Source organism: Aplosporella prunicola (genome assembly GCF_010093885.1).
Source record: "Aplosporella prunicola CBS 121167 unplaced genomic scaffold K452scaffold_19, whole genome shotgun sequence".
Taxonomy (NCBI): Eukaryota; Fungi; Ascomycota; class Dothideomycetes; order Botryosphaeriales; family Aplosporellaceae; genus Aplosporella; species Aplosporella prunicola.
Window position 1 is genome coordinate 738,393 of NW_022983547.1, and position 12,563 is coordinate 750,955.

Genomic DNA, 12,563 nt, shown 5'->3' on the forward strand with positions numbered 1-12,563 from the left:
ACGTACTAAGTGCACTTACATCGCCGAAAATCTATTCAATCAGATTCCCGTCATCCTCTATCTACTCATACGCTATTTACCAACTGCCACTGGGGCCCTCTATATCACCATTAAATCTACACCAAACTGCATAGAGTACAGCATAACCAGCGTACGGAACCGTCCAGCCTCATCATCGTCGGTCTAAACAAATAGACGGTACGCTAACGGACGGTAACGACCGTCTCCGTAGCGTCGCGCCAAGAACGGTCTCGTCCCGACGGAGCTTAGTTTAGGGGGACAGTAGTAGACGGTAGTTATATATTTTCGCTAGTAGTAAGGGGCAAACGCCACCCTGCGTTACCTAATTAGGCTTAGAGATAGAGTATCGGCGGGTCGGTATACTCGAGTATAATCTCATATCTCCGACGCCATATAAATTTCACAACACCATACTAAATCTTATAATATCGGTCCAACTAAACGAGACGGCTTACTTTATCGTCTAATTAAATGAATAGACGGTAGGGACGGCAGGCGGTTCGTCCCGCCCACCGTCTGGCGCCGACGGGACGGTTGAACACGCTGAGCATAACTTAGCACATACCCGCCGGACAGCCCCAGGTAGTTCCATACAGATCTCCCGAAAGACCCATTACGTGAATAACCGCAGACAGCACACCGCCGATGCCCTCGCCAGCCATCATCCCCGCAGCAACGCTGTGCGCAAACTCTGCATGGGAAGCAGGCGACCTTCTGGCCCAAAGCGCGGCAGCACAAGCGCCCACAGCCATAGCTGACCCAACGACGGTAGTCGGAATGACAAACGGTAGCGCCACAACCATCATGTTAGGATGCCACGCACGCAACCAAGCGCGGGAGCCCGTCCACGCGAACTGGCGCACCAATGTCGAGGTGCAACCAAAAGCGGCCAGGGCGACGCTGAAGCGCGCGCTCGATGCCGGGATGGCGAAGGCCGGGTCGGTGACGGCGACGGCGACTGCCCGCCACGCGGCCACTGATGGTGCGTGGAAGGCGCAGTTGTCGGCCGTGGCATGGATGCAAGGGTAGGCTGTGGCGAAGAGAATGTAGATGGCGGGCGCGAGCAGGACCGCCACGGCCGTCCCGAGGCTCTGTGCCAGCCATTGCGTTTTGGGGGCCGTGCGGAGGAGAAATCCGACTCTGAAATCTCCGACGAGGTCTTTGTGGTCAGGGTCTGTTAGTGGACGGAGCATGGCCGGTTGGTGTGTGGCGCGAACTCACCCGCGGCTTGATTGGCGCCGATATTTGCGAGTGCTCCTCCGAGCAGGTTCACGTGTTGGGCTTGCTGCATGGTCAGTCCTTGCCCTTTTGTGTCCGCACCTATGATGATCTGAGAAGCTTTCGTTACAGCCGTCAGGGGAGTAACATCTGTTTGGAATTTTTCTCAGCAACCCGGGAACTTAGGGAAAGTAGGCGGCAGCTGTGGTACTCACCAGTGGCACCACTGGCCTGGATGGCAATAAACGAGAATATTGACGAGAGGAAAAGTGCAAGTAGTGTCTGTCCGATCTCGACGCCAAACTGTTTCTGCATTACAATGCATGTGAGGACGACGGTAAGCAAAAGCCCTGGAGCCCACATGGAGGCTTCCAAAACTTCTTCCTCTTGTAAATAGTTTTCTTTCTTTGGAGCAACCTCCTTTTCCTCTACTGAGCCAGGAATCCTAGTCCACCCCTTTAGATGAGGCAGTAGCTTGGGATAGCTGACACGCGAAGCCAGTGATCGGTACATGGCATGTCCAGTGAGCCAAAAGGTTCGCCATTGGCAGAGCAGGTCTGCAATCCAGTGTCAGTTTTAATTTAGGACCTTTGCAAGACCACATACCTGTACATGCAACCGCTATCATACATGAGACGCCTGGCCAAAGCAGCCAGTACCGCGGACTCGGGTGATCGGCGGTAGTAAAATCTTCAGAGAGCATGCCATACGACACGTATCCGGACCAGCGTGGGTCCGATGACTGGGCAACGCCGAACCCAATACCCCGAGCTACAAGAAGAGGTCCTATAATACCCCTGTTTCGATCAGCTATCTTGCAGACGAAAGCGTATTGTGTAAGCATACCATGCTATAACGGTTCCGAGAAGGTATGAAAAGGCGACGTTGCAGCCAACGAGCATCCCAGAGCCGATAAATGCAGGCGACCATTCTAGAAACCAACCCCAAGATTCAAGCGCCAAAGTGAACTCTTTGCTCAACCCAGATTCAAAAAGCCATGTTGATATATGCCAGTCCTGTAAGATGTGAGTGTTTAAGTTTTTGCAATAAGGTATAAATATATCGAAGTACATACCCAGAGTATCCCTATCGCATATTCAGACACTACCCTCAGGCCAGCGGAAACACTGAATACTACTGCTAGTACCCTAGTCTTACGTTTCGCAGCCACTTGGCCAGTAGACCCCATGTGCATGCCCCTGATCGTCGCCGCAGTCGCAGAGGAGGAGGGAAACACAAGCCCCAGCTCACGCCCAACTGACTTGATAAAAAAAGCCCGCACTTGCAGTTTGCCAGGTTGGTAATTGTCTTGAAAACTAGATTTTTGGGCATGAGCACTTACAAGGAGTAGCCAAAAAGAGGCCAAAGTAACCTCCTACAGCGGTTAATGAAGCAATTCGCCAGTAATCTTGTTGTGGAGATTCAAGGAGCCCCAGCTGGTACATTGCTGGAAAAGCAGATATGAAAACGTTGCTCATGCCACCGGCTGCAGTTGCCGCTGTTTGGACAATGTTGTTTTCTCGGGGCCCGAATGGGCTGCCGATGAGGGCAATGGGGGAGAGATGCTTTGAGCAGAACTTCAGCACCGTAAAACCCACGATACTCTGCTCGAAAGTCAGCGGCCAGCCGAAAGCTTATGACAGGATATGCTCACAGCAAATATGTTTGCAGAAGCTGTCCAGCCGGATTTCAGACCGACGTAGATGTTTGAGGCATTGATCAAAGCACCGCACGCGATGCCCACGAGGACTGCGCGCACAGTCAACACGTTGTCCGGCTCGTCGGCCAAATCTTCAAATGGAGTGAATTGGGCGTTCTGCTCCTGGGCCGCCCGCGAGCGCGGAGGCGACAGACTCGACGGCCGAGACGGCAACTGAGTGGAAAGATTCGCCATGTGCAGATAGCTGCTTGGACAGAGACGGGATGGTATACCAAGCGGGACCAAAGCTTCGCAATGCTTCCCGCTATAAGCACGCAAGAGCGGGGTAGGGCGAAGCTGTTCGAGTTACCGAGAGCGGCACAGCGGTTAGAAACAGAGATACTCGGAGGATTCGCAACCCTGCCACAGTAGGAGTGGCTGCGCCACCTTCTCCACTTAGAGCTGCAGGTGCCGCTGGACCTATGTTCCCATCAAATACCGGTGGCGAGATTCCGATTGGTATATTTTTCAGCATATGCCCTTTTAGTTCGTCTGCACCAGATACGAATGGTTCTGAGCGAAGCCGAGCTATTAGCTTACACCATGCTTGGTTTCAGCCCCCATATTTTAAATAGGACATGGTCTTGCGAGCCCCCACAAGCAGCCAAGTTTCTCTTAGCCATGGCCCAAAGCTTCGCGCACGACAATCAATTGATCTTTGTACCTAACGCCGAAGACGGAAGAAAACGCCGTAATCGCCTTTCGCAGAGGAAACATCGAGCCAGTAAGTTCCCGATCTCCGAACCGCAGCCTTCACCGAGACCAACACAGTTGACCGGATGCTTGCAGAATCAAATGCGAGAATCAACGAGCCACCTGCTTCGTTGACTCAACAGCAGCCTGTTTTTGGGGTTGCGCCGCCACTCTCTGTGGTTAACTGCTTCCCCTCCTTGACATCACCAGTCGACATCCCCTCCCAGCAATATACGCATCTGAACGATGCACCCCAGCATTATGAATCAAGTTCCTGGCCTTCAGATGAGTTGCTGTTGGACGAATACCACGCGCAGAGCATAATTTCCCAGCAGCACGGCAAGGACGGGCTCACTGCCCAACCACAGAACGGAACTGAAGCGCCTAGCGGTCATCTCGGCCACATTGAAACTCAAATTTTGCTTCATCCCTTAGACATTGCCAGCGCTCCTTTCTCCTCTGATTGCGCTTCGGGAGCTGAGTTTGATGCAATGATGACTACGGCCGAGATGCCACCGTTTTCAACCAACGGCGGGGGATTCCACAACGAGACCTCCGACGCCGCATGCCCAACTCCCAAAAGTGACAGCATGGAGGGAAACGGCGCCAGCAGTCTCGAGGCCAGGATGGAGCGCATGCTGGAAGTGATAGAAGAGCTGGGATTCGAGAACATTGACGTTATGACCTCGACTTACTACACAGCAGACTTTCAGCGGGGCACACTGGCGCACCTGGCGCAGGCCGCCAGCCGGCGGCGGCGTCTGCGCAAGGTCATCGCTACGCTGCACAGTAGCTCGCAGGGCTGGGGTAGGAGCGAGGCGCAGGGCTACCACGACGCGATGCTGCGATCGGCGGAGCACCATTACACGCAGGAGCTGTTACGCCACTCGGACAAAAAGCCGACCAGAGACCTGGGCGATCAGGTCGGTGGCGCTGGAGAAAGCGGCCTCTCGGACAGTATCCAGCGGCTGTGTTTGGATGAGCCGGCGAAACGGAAGCTTAAAAGGGACAAGATTTATCTTCGAGAACAGGCGAGTCTCCGACTTCTCGTTTTTCCTTTACATACTCTCTGCCTTCGCGACGGGAGCTAACCAGAGCAAAGATCCCGGATACATGGTCTTTACTGTCCAGCTTGGCAAGCAGCGCTAACGTGCAGGAGCCGCAGAGCTCTCGAGCTATATGTATCTTTTTACATCTTTTGGGGTTCAATCAGCGCTTAAAGTCGTTCAGTCCCGCCCGGACGGAGCCATAGCTTGGCGGCCTACCGCAGTCTGTAGGCACACGTAGTTCAATTAATAAAATGGACTGAGGATGGTTGTTGGCCTATAGCCTAGCTGTTTCATGATGTATTACGAAGAGATATCAATATCCTCTACTACCATTTAAAGTAGTATCTAGAGGGACTCGTATATTAAATTAAAAGAAATTTATTTGAATAGCTTACTAAAGTAACCAACAAAGAAACTACAAACATCCTGATGGCTCTTTACCAGACGCCTTAGAGAACATACCATGGCCGTTGCTCACGGAACTGGTTTTGTAGGGCGAGCGACTTGACTTTCGGAAACCACTACTCGCAATTAACAACAATGTTTATCTTGACGGAAAAAATTCAAGTCGAAACAAAAAATCCACTTACAGGAGTACCAAAGCCACTAGCGGCATCCCAACCCGGCTTCGCAGGAAACCCGCTCGTGTTGCAGCCCTTGTTTGATCCGTCTACGATATCCGTAAAAGCCTGAAACCCCCGCGAATACAGCCACGGATTCAGAAACCCCATAGGTGGGTTTCCGCTAGCGAGCAGCGCATCGTTCACCAAAGCGACGACAGCTGCGAAGGTGGGAGCCGAAGCGCTCGTACCGTCGACCAGCTCGGTGGTAGCATTCCAGACAGTAACAAAGCGATACCTGTTTGACAGCGCATCAGTGACGCGATCGCGGTTCACATCCAAACAACATACCCCTGCGCGGCAACGTCCGGATAGCCACGTCCTCCCCGATTGAACAACCCATCATGCAGGCCCTCAAGCCCCTTCACGTACGCCCCAACAGCCTCGTCCTGCCACCTCGGGCGGGAAAAATAGCGGCTAAAACCACCGCCTGTGACGAAGCCGTTGTTGTTGTTGTACGCGACGACTTCGGGCCCGACGCCGCGCGTCGCCCCCACCGAAGTCCCATACGGACACGCCTCGGGGAATACGGACAAGAACTCGCGCCGGCCGGAACCGTCGTTTGCGGTGCACGCGCCCGCGCGGCCGACGCCCGAGTCGCCGGCGCCGAAGATGACGCTGACGCCGCGCGCGCCGAGTTGGGCGAAGGAGCGGCATACTCGTGTCGCGTAGGCTGAGAGCGGCGGTACCATGATTAGATCCACTGAACTTTTTCTCGAGAGGAACGTTGTGAAATGAAACATGGAAGGGAAACTTACCGCGAGGCACTGTTTGCTCAATGTCGCCATAGCTGATGCTGATGACCTGCGGTAACGGATCCGGTTGGGCCAGTAGGTACTGCAGCCACGTCAAGAACGGCTCGTTGGTGTTTGCCGGCGTGAAGGTGTCCGGATCGAACGGTGGCTGGACATCGCCTGTGGTGTATGTGACAAGAGGCGTCGGGAACCCGATCCCCAGCATAACTTGAGCGTCGAGGTTTCCCTCGCGACCTTTTCGATCTGTAGCTGGCTCCTGGCTATTCTCTCCGCCGGCGACTGCTTCGTCTTTGAATCTATATGCTTCATCTACGGCGTCGGGCCGGTGTGCTTGTAGGAAGAGTTTCGTGTCTGAACGGTTGTTGGTTTCGCCGTGGAAGTTTGTTAGAGCCATGCGGTTCCCCGGGGGCTTTTGGGGCTCGTAGTCGTTGGTTCCGTAGAGCGTACGTAAACATTGGGGGGTGATCGCGCTCGAATTGCAAACTTGGCTGACTGCGTCAGGCTCAGTGCTGTCGTCTCGGGATACTAATGATGGTTCATCAAAGATGCCATTAGCGAAAGGTGTGGATTCCTGCCGCGGGAGAGCACGGAAGAAGGATGTTGTTGGCTGAATGTCGTCCACGAACTCTGCCAGGCTCTGCGGAAGAGACCAATCAGGCGCTCGTACTACGGTTTTGCCGCCTTTATGCTGATACACGGAGTATTCTGTTTGGAGAAGACGTTCTGCTTCGTGGATAGGAAGCATCACTGAAATCCAATCACGGGCAGGGCTGTAGGACAGCTTTCTCATTTCAATCCCATAACTACCAAGCCACTCTTGTACTGCAGCGACGGCATTTTCTGAAGGTCGAACCAGGTCATGGACTTCACTTGCGGTCAAATGCTGGCCATATCGACCATGTGTTGGATCCGAAACTGCAACATTATGCTCAGCAAAATGATACGACGGACGGTTAGATTACAAAATTAGGTAGACGTACCCTGTAACAGATGTTCTTCGAGCTCGTTGAATCGGCTTTGCCTCAGTGCAATGTGCAAGTTGATGGCGATGTCGCGAGGCGAACGCCCGACACGTGACCACAAATTTGATGGCTCTGGGAACGAGGAGGCAACTGAGCGCAGTAACACTACCAAAAGCAGAATGCTTCGAGCGAACATGGTCGGCGTGGCGTCGTTGGGGGCCAGAGTATTCAACAAATGATAAATGTGAAGTTGCTGTAGATCAAAAGACCTGTTTTCCGGATTGGGATTCGGGCACGCCGCCGTGCGCCAGGGCGGGAGAGACATAGCCCCACTCCGCAGATGCACTGTCAGATAATGCAATGTCAACCACCGGCTCCAGTTTTGCGCTAATCCTTGCCTTCGACCGAGCCGCGCCCCCGAAGGACTAACGCCCGCGTAAGTGAAACCCGGAGCAGCATACATATTTTTCCCCATACGTCGTCGCCGTCGAATCCCACACGACTAACACAATCAATCTCCGAGAATGTCAGCTCTTTTCGACAAAGTCAAGTCCAGAATGTCGTCGTCACTGCCGTTGGCCTATCCGCAGACGCTCTACAGTCGTGCGGATGGGTCTGAGGATCAGCTGGATGGCTCGGCAACCGATGACGAAGTGCAAAGCGGCCTTCTTGGCGAAAAAGCAGCATTTCGACGTGGCCGCTCCGTCTGGAGCAGGTATCGTAACCTGATCATCGCGCACATCGTTTTGTTCTTCGTTTACGCCGCTGTTTTGGTATCAGTGGCCTCACGGCGATCGAAAAGTCCGCGGGACAGCGGCTTACCGTTTTGTGAGAAACTCCAATGCATTTCGTATCAGCTTGGGCGGACGCTAATGCTCTATTCCAGCTCCTGCTATCGAAGCGCTGGAGTTTGAGGAACACAAATTCTCTCTCGAAGACAGAATCCAAGAACGTGGCTCGTTTTCGGGGAAACCAAGCCCGCAACTCGACCAGGCGTGGCATGATCTTCTCAACTGTGATCTTTACGATCCAATGCGGACACCATATGTACATTGAGCGCTGACATTTCGCAGACGAGAACATCAAGCTCGAGCCAGAAGTGATGAAGCACTACGAGCGAGAGGACATTGGGGTGGCGTTGCCAGAGGGGGGTGGATACATCGGCACGTTGAACGTGTACCACGAGCTGCATTGCCTAAAGCGGCTGCACCAGTACATGTACCAGGAGTACTATTGGCCGGACTTGGACGCGAATCAGCTGGAGATGAACCGGCTGCACAACGGTGGGCCTTGAGCCGCCCCGACTGCAGAAGAAAGGAGCTGACAGCAGAACGCGCAGAGCACTGCATCGACTTCCTGCGCCAATCGGCCATGTGCCATGGCGACATCGGACTCATCACCTTCGAGTGGAAGGAAAGCAGCCGCATCCCTGTCGCCAACGCGACGACGCACCAGTGCGTCAATTGGGACAAGCTGGATCGGTGGACGCGGGCGCGCTCGGTGGACATGATGAGGCCCGGGTGGCTGGTCCATCCCACACTTGGTAGGTGAAGATAGATAGGTACGGCGCAGTAGCGCTTGCGCTGACATGTTTCGCAGGCCTGGCCTACCCAAAAGGAGAAGGCGACAAAATTGGGGCGTTGCAGGTTGGGGACCATCATGACCACTAGATGCGTAGGTAGGGATGGGAACGCGTGGAGGCAGAAGCGCAGGAATAAAACAGGCGCATATGCATGATTATCAGATTTTCTTCGCGTAGAACCTTGCACCTGATAAGACGGCGTGACGTGAAAGGAAGCATTGCCGATGGTTACACCATGTTTGCTATTCTTCTTAAGCGACGCGCCTGCCGTCCGCCTTCGTCGGCACTACACCAAAATGCAGCAACAGCAGCAGCAGCAGCAGCGGGATCCCAACGAGAAGCACAGCGCCGCTCCCGACGAGCCCAGCTTCTTAGTGACGTGGGACGGGCCCGATGATCCGCTCAACCCCAAGAACTGGCCGGCGTGGCGGAAGTGGGCGGCCGCCATTCTGACCTCGCTGGGCGGGCTGGTGACGCTGATGTCCGGAGCCATGATGGCGCCCGCGCTGGGAGACATTAGCGCGTCACTGCACATTGGCGAGGAGGAGGCCAACCTCGCCCTCTCCATCTTCATCCTGGCTTTCGCTTTCGGCCCTCTCGTCCTCGCCCCATGCTCCGAAGTCTTTGGCCGCAAGCGCGTCTGGCTGGCCAGCAGCCTCTGGTACACGCTCTGGAATCTCATCTGCGGCTTTGCGAACACAAAGGGCGTCATGATTGCCGGGCGGTTTTTTGCCGGGTTGGGCGCCAGTTCGCAGTTTGCTGTGAGTATGCGATTGCACTTTGTCCCATTGCTGGAATGCTAACACATGAAACTTCCAGATCTCGCTGCCGGTGCTGAGTGACTGTTGGAAGTCCGAGGAACGCGGCAAGTCGTTTGCGCTGGCAACGTTCATCCCGCTGCTGGGCCCGGCGCTGGGCCCGATACTCGGTGGCATCATCGCCGAAGCCGTCGGGTGGCGCTGGCTCTTCTGGGTGCTGTCCGCTTTTGACGCCCTGCTCATGTTCCTCACCTTGTTCCTCTTCCGGGAGACGCACGCGCCGACAATCCTGGCCCGGAAAGCCAACACTCTAACTAAACACACCGGCCACCCGCACTACACCGACTTCGAAGCGGACCAGGTGTCGCTTCTGCATCGTCTCAAGGTCGGCCTCACTCGCCCGTACCGCCTGCTCGTCACGCAACCCATCCTGCAGCTCATGTCGCTGTTCCTGGCCTATAACTTCGGCATCCTCTACATCGTGCTGGCGACGTTTGCCACTATGTGGATCGATGTATACCACGAGGCCGTTAACATCAGCGGCATCAACTACCTCGGCCTCGTCATAGGCTACACCATTGCCGCGCAGGTCGGCGGCCCCGCCACCGACCGCATCTGGAAGCATCTGCAAGCCAAACACGGCGGAAACACTGCCCCCGAGTACCGCGTCCCGCTCATGCTGCCCAGCATCGTGCTCATCCCCACTGGCTTGTTCTGGTACGGCTGGTCCGTCCACGCGCACCTGCACTGGGCCATGACGGACGTGGGCATTGGCATCTTCGGCTGCGGCATCATCCTCGGCACCCAGAGCATGCAGGCGTACGTCATGGACGCGTTCCCGCACCATACGGCGTCGGCGTCGGCCGCGTCGCAGTTCCTCCGAAACGTCTTCGCTTTTGCCTTCCCCATTTTCGCGCCCAAGATGTACAAAAACCTGGGATACGGCTGGGGGAACAGCCTCCTTGCCTTTTTGTTCCTGGCCTTTGGAGTCCCGGCTCCGCTGGTCCTGTGGAAGTATGGGGCCAAGTTGAGGGCCTTGGGCAAGCCGCAGCAGTGAGTGAGAAGGGTGCAGACGGGTTCGAATAGAAGATACGCAGAGGCGCAGCGTTGCTAGCTATCTAATAATGAATGGAAGTGCTTTGTTGTCTGTCGTTCATTCTCCGTCCGAGTCCTGGCTACAGGATAGACAATCAACCATCGCCATAATACCATGGACGCCGCTGCTCTCTCAGCTCAAAAGCAAGTTCCTTCAGTCTTGGAAACCACTGCAGCATATCATCAGTCAGCCATGGCCAGCAATCACCACCATCTCGCGTACTCACAGGCGTGCCAAATCCAGATGCCGCGTCCCACCCTGGCGCTGCAGGGAAGCCATCGGTGCCGCATCCCGTCGCGTTCCCGTGGACAATGTCAGTGAAGCCGCGCCATCCCTTGTCGTACAGCCAAGGGTTCAAAAACCCGAGAGGCGCGTGGCCGGCGGCCAGCAGAGCGTCGTTGACGAGGGCCACAATGGCGGCAACAGTAGGGGCCGAGGCGCTCGTCCCGTCGGTCAGCCTCGCCGTCCCGTTCCACATGATGGTGTAGTGGTATCCGGCGGCGGCGATGTCCGGGACGGCCCTCCCGCGCGGGTTCCACATGCCGGCGTGTTTGTCCGGGCCCAAGACGGTGTCGACGTACGGGAGCACGGCAGCGTCCTGGTAGGCGGGCCGGGCAAAGTAGTTGCTGAAGCCGGCGCCGGAGACGAAGCCGGTGCGGGCGTCGAAGGCGACGAGCTCCGGGTCGACGTGGCGGGTGGCGCCGACGGCGGTGACGTAGGGACACGAGGCGGGGAAGGTGGGCAGGAAGGCAGGGCGGCCGTCTTGGGTGGCGGAGCAGTTGCCGGCGTGGCCGACGCCCTCGTCGCCGCTGCTCACGAGCACCGTGACGCCGCGGGCGCCCAGCTGGGCAAAGGCATTGCACACGCGGCGAGCGTACGAGGGCGGCACCGTCTGCTCCTCGTCGGCGTACGAGATGGACATGACGAGCGGCAGGGTCGACGGCGGCTGGGCCAGAACATGGTGCAGCCAGGCGAGGTATGGCTCGTTGCGGTTGCGCGGGGTGAAGGCCGACTCACGGAAGGGCGGCGGGCGCGCGCCCACGTTGTACGCCACCAGCGGCGTGGGATGGCCAACGCCCAGAGCGGCTTGGGCGTCCAGGGCGCCCTCGTAGCCGAGGTCGGGGTTGGGCTTCTGGTCGTCGAGGCCGCCGGCGACCGTCTCGGTGGTGAAGCGGTAGGCGGCCTTGTCGCGGGCGGCGTCTTTGCGGTAGGCGCGCAAGAAGAGGTCGACGTCGGAGCGGTTGTTGACCTCGTCGAGGAAGTTGACTATGGCGAAGCTGTTGCCGACGGCGGGGGCCGGAGGGCGGTAGCCAAGGGAGCCGTACAGGGCGCGCAGGCACAGCGGCGACACGGCCAGCGGGTTGCACGCCTGGGCGGGCGAGGGCGCGTCGGGCAGGTCGGCCTGGTCGGGCACGGGAATATGGCCCAGCTCTTGCACGTCGGCTTGGGCGAGGTCGGCGTGCGACGGGGGCGCGCGGGCCTGTCGTCGCAGGAAGACGGTCGTCGGCTGCACCGTGTCGACGTGGGGAGCGACGTTGGCGGGCAGCGACCAGACGGGCGCGCGCACCAGCTCGTCGCCATCGCCCTCGTGGCGGTAGACGTGGTACTCGGTGCCCAGCAGCCGCTCGGCCGTGTCGACGCGCACCCGCGCCGTCAGCCAATCGCGCGCCGACGAAGCGTACGTGTAGTCGACAACGCCGTGCTGGGCCAGCCACTGCTCCACCGCCCAAAACGCCTCAGCCGACGGCCGCACCAGCTCGTCCGTCTCGTCCTTGGAAAGGATGCTGCTGCTGCGCGCCAGGTGCCGCTCGAGGGCCGCAGAGTTGGCCTGCCGCAGACCGATGTGCAGCACCAGTTGGTCGTGCGCCGGCGCCGGGCCCACCCTCGTCCACTCGCGCGGGACGGGCTGCCTCTCTTGCACCACGAGCGCCGCCGTGGAAGTGAGCAGGAGCAACAACGCCAACATGACTGTGACTGTGACCGTGACCGTGACTGTGACTGTGACGCTTTATCTTGTCATCTTGTCATCTTGTGTTGACCGTGCAGCTGCAATGTCAACCCACCCCTGCCACTTGCCCATCTGAAAACGACGCCCACTGACGGACTGCAA

The 12,563-nt window shown here is 57.1% G+C and overlaps 6 protein-coding genes across 6 annotated transcripts; 3 read left to right on the forward strand and 3 right to left on the reverse strand.

The window, feature by feature from the left end:
* Window positions 1–575: 575 nt before the first annotated feature.
* On the reverse strand, window positions 576–3,133 carry K452DRAFT_275283 (uncharacterized protein; the record flags this gene model as incomplete). The annotated part of the gene is made up of 8 exons (XM_033539228.1): window positions 576–1,180; window positions 1,243–1,389; window positions 1,455–1,796; window positions 1,846–2,036; window positions 2,086–2,255; window positions 2,315–2,520; window positions 2,582–2,843; window positions 2,894–3,133. 8 exons carry the CDS (start codon window positions 3,131–3,133, stop codon window positions 576–578), a joined length of 2,163 nt encoding a protein of 720 aa, XP_033395482.1.
* Window positions 3,134–3,559: 426 nt separating this feature from the next.
* On the forward strand, window positions 3,560–4,780 carry K452DRAFT_300274 (uncharacterized protein; the record flags this gene model as incomplete). Its single annotated transcript, XM_033542311.1, has 3 exons — window positions 3,560–3,662; window positions 3,728–4,588; window positions 4,734–4,780. 3 exons carry the CDS (start codon window positions 3,560–3,562, stop codon window positions 4,778–4,780), a joined length of 1,011 nt encoding a protein of 336 aa, XP_033395483.1.
* A 325-nt stretch (window positions 4,781–5,105) lies between these two features.
* On the reverse strand, window positions 5,106–7,302 carry K452DRAFT_320364 (uncharacterized protein). Its single transcript, XM_033544316.1, has 5 exons — window positions 7,036–7,302; window positions 6,059–6,970; window positions 5,592–5,973; window positions 5,271–5,538; window positions 5,106–5,201 (listed from the first exon to the last, which is right to left on the reverse strand). The coding sequence occupies exons 1-5, from the start codon at window positions 7,211–7,213 to the stop codon at window positions 5,130–5,132; spliced, it is 1,812 nt and encodes a 603-aa protein (XP_033395484.1). The 5' UTR covers window positions 7,214–7,302; the 3' UTR covers window positions 5,106–5,129.
* An 89-nt stretch (window positions 7,303–7,391) lies between these two features.
* Window positions 7,392–8,746, forward strand: K452DRAFT_352505 (uncharacterized protein). The gene is made up of 6 exons (XM_033545778.1): window positions 7,392–7,620; window positions 7,702–7,845; window positions 7,904–8,032; window positions 8,091–8,300; window positions 8,357–8,560; window positions 8,617–8,746. Exons 1-6 carry the CDS (start codon window positions 7,542–7,544, stop codon window positions 8,685–8,687), a joined length of 837 nt encoding a protein of 278 aa, XP_033395485.1. The 5' UTR covers window positions 7,392–7,541; the 3' UTR covers window positions 8,688–8,746.
* A 149-nt stretch (window positions 8,747–8,895) lies between these two features.
* On the forward strand, window positions 8,896–10,414 carry K452DRAFT_300277 (uncharacterized protein; the record flags this gene model as incomplete). Its single annotated transcript, XM_033542312.1, has 2 exons — window positions 8,896–9,360; window positions 9,419–10,414. The coding sequence occupies 2 exons, from the start codon at window positions 8,896–8,898 to the stop codon at window positions 10,412–10,414; spliced, it is 1,461 nt and encodes a 486-aa protein (XP_033395486.1).
* Window positions 10,415–10,547: 133 nt separating this feature from the next.
* On the reverse strand, window positions 10,548–12,419 carry K452DRAFT_231903 (uncharacterized protein; the record flags this gene model as incomplete). Its single annotated transcript, XM_033537194.1, has 2 exons — window positions 10,548–10,622; window positions 10,680–12,419. 2 exons carry the CDS (start codon window positions 12,417–12,419, stop codon window positions 10,548–10,550), a joined length of 1,815 nt encoding a protein of 604 aa, XP_033395487.1.
* Between the last annotated feature and the right edge of the window lie 144 nt (window positions 12,420–12,563).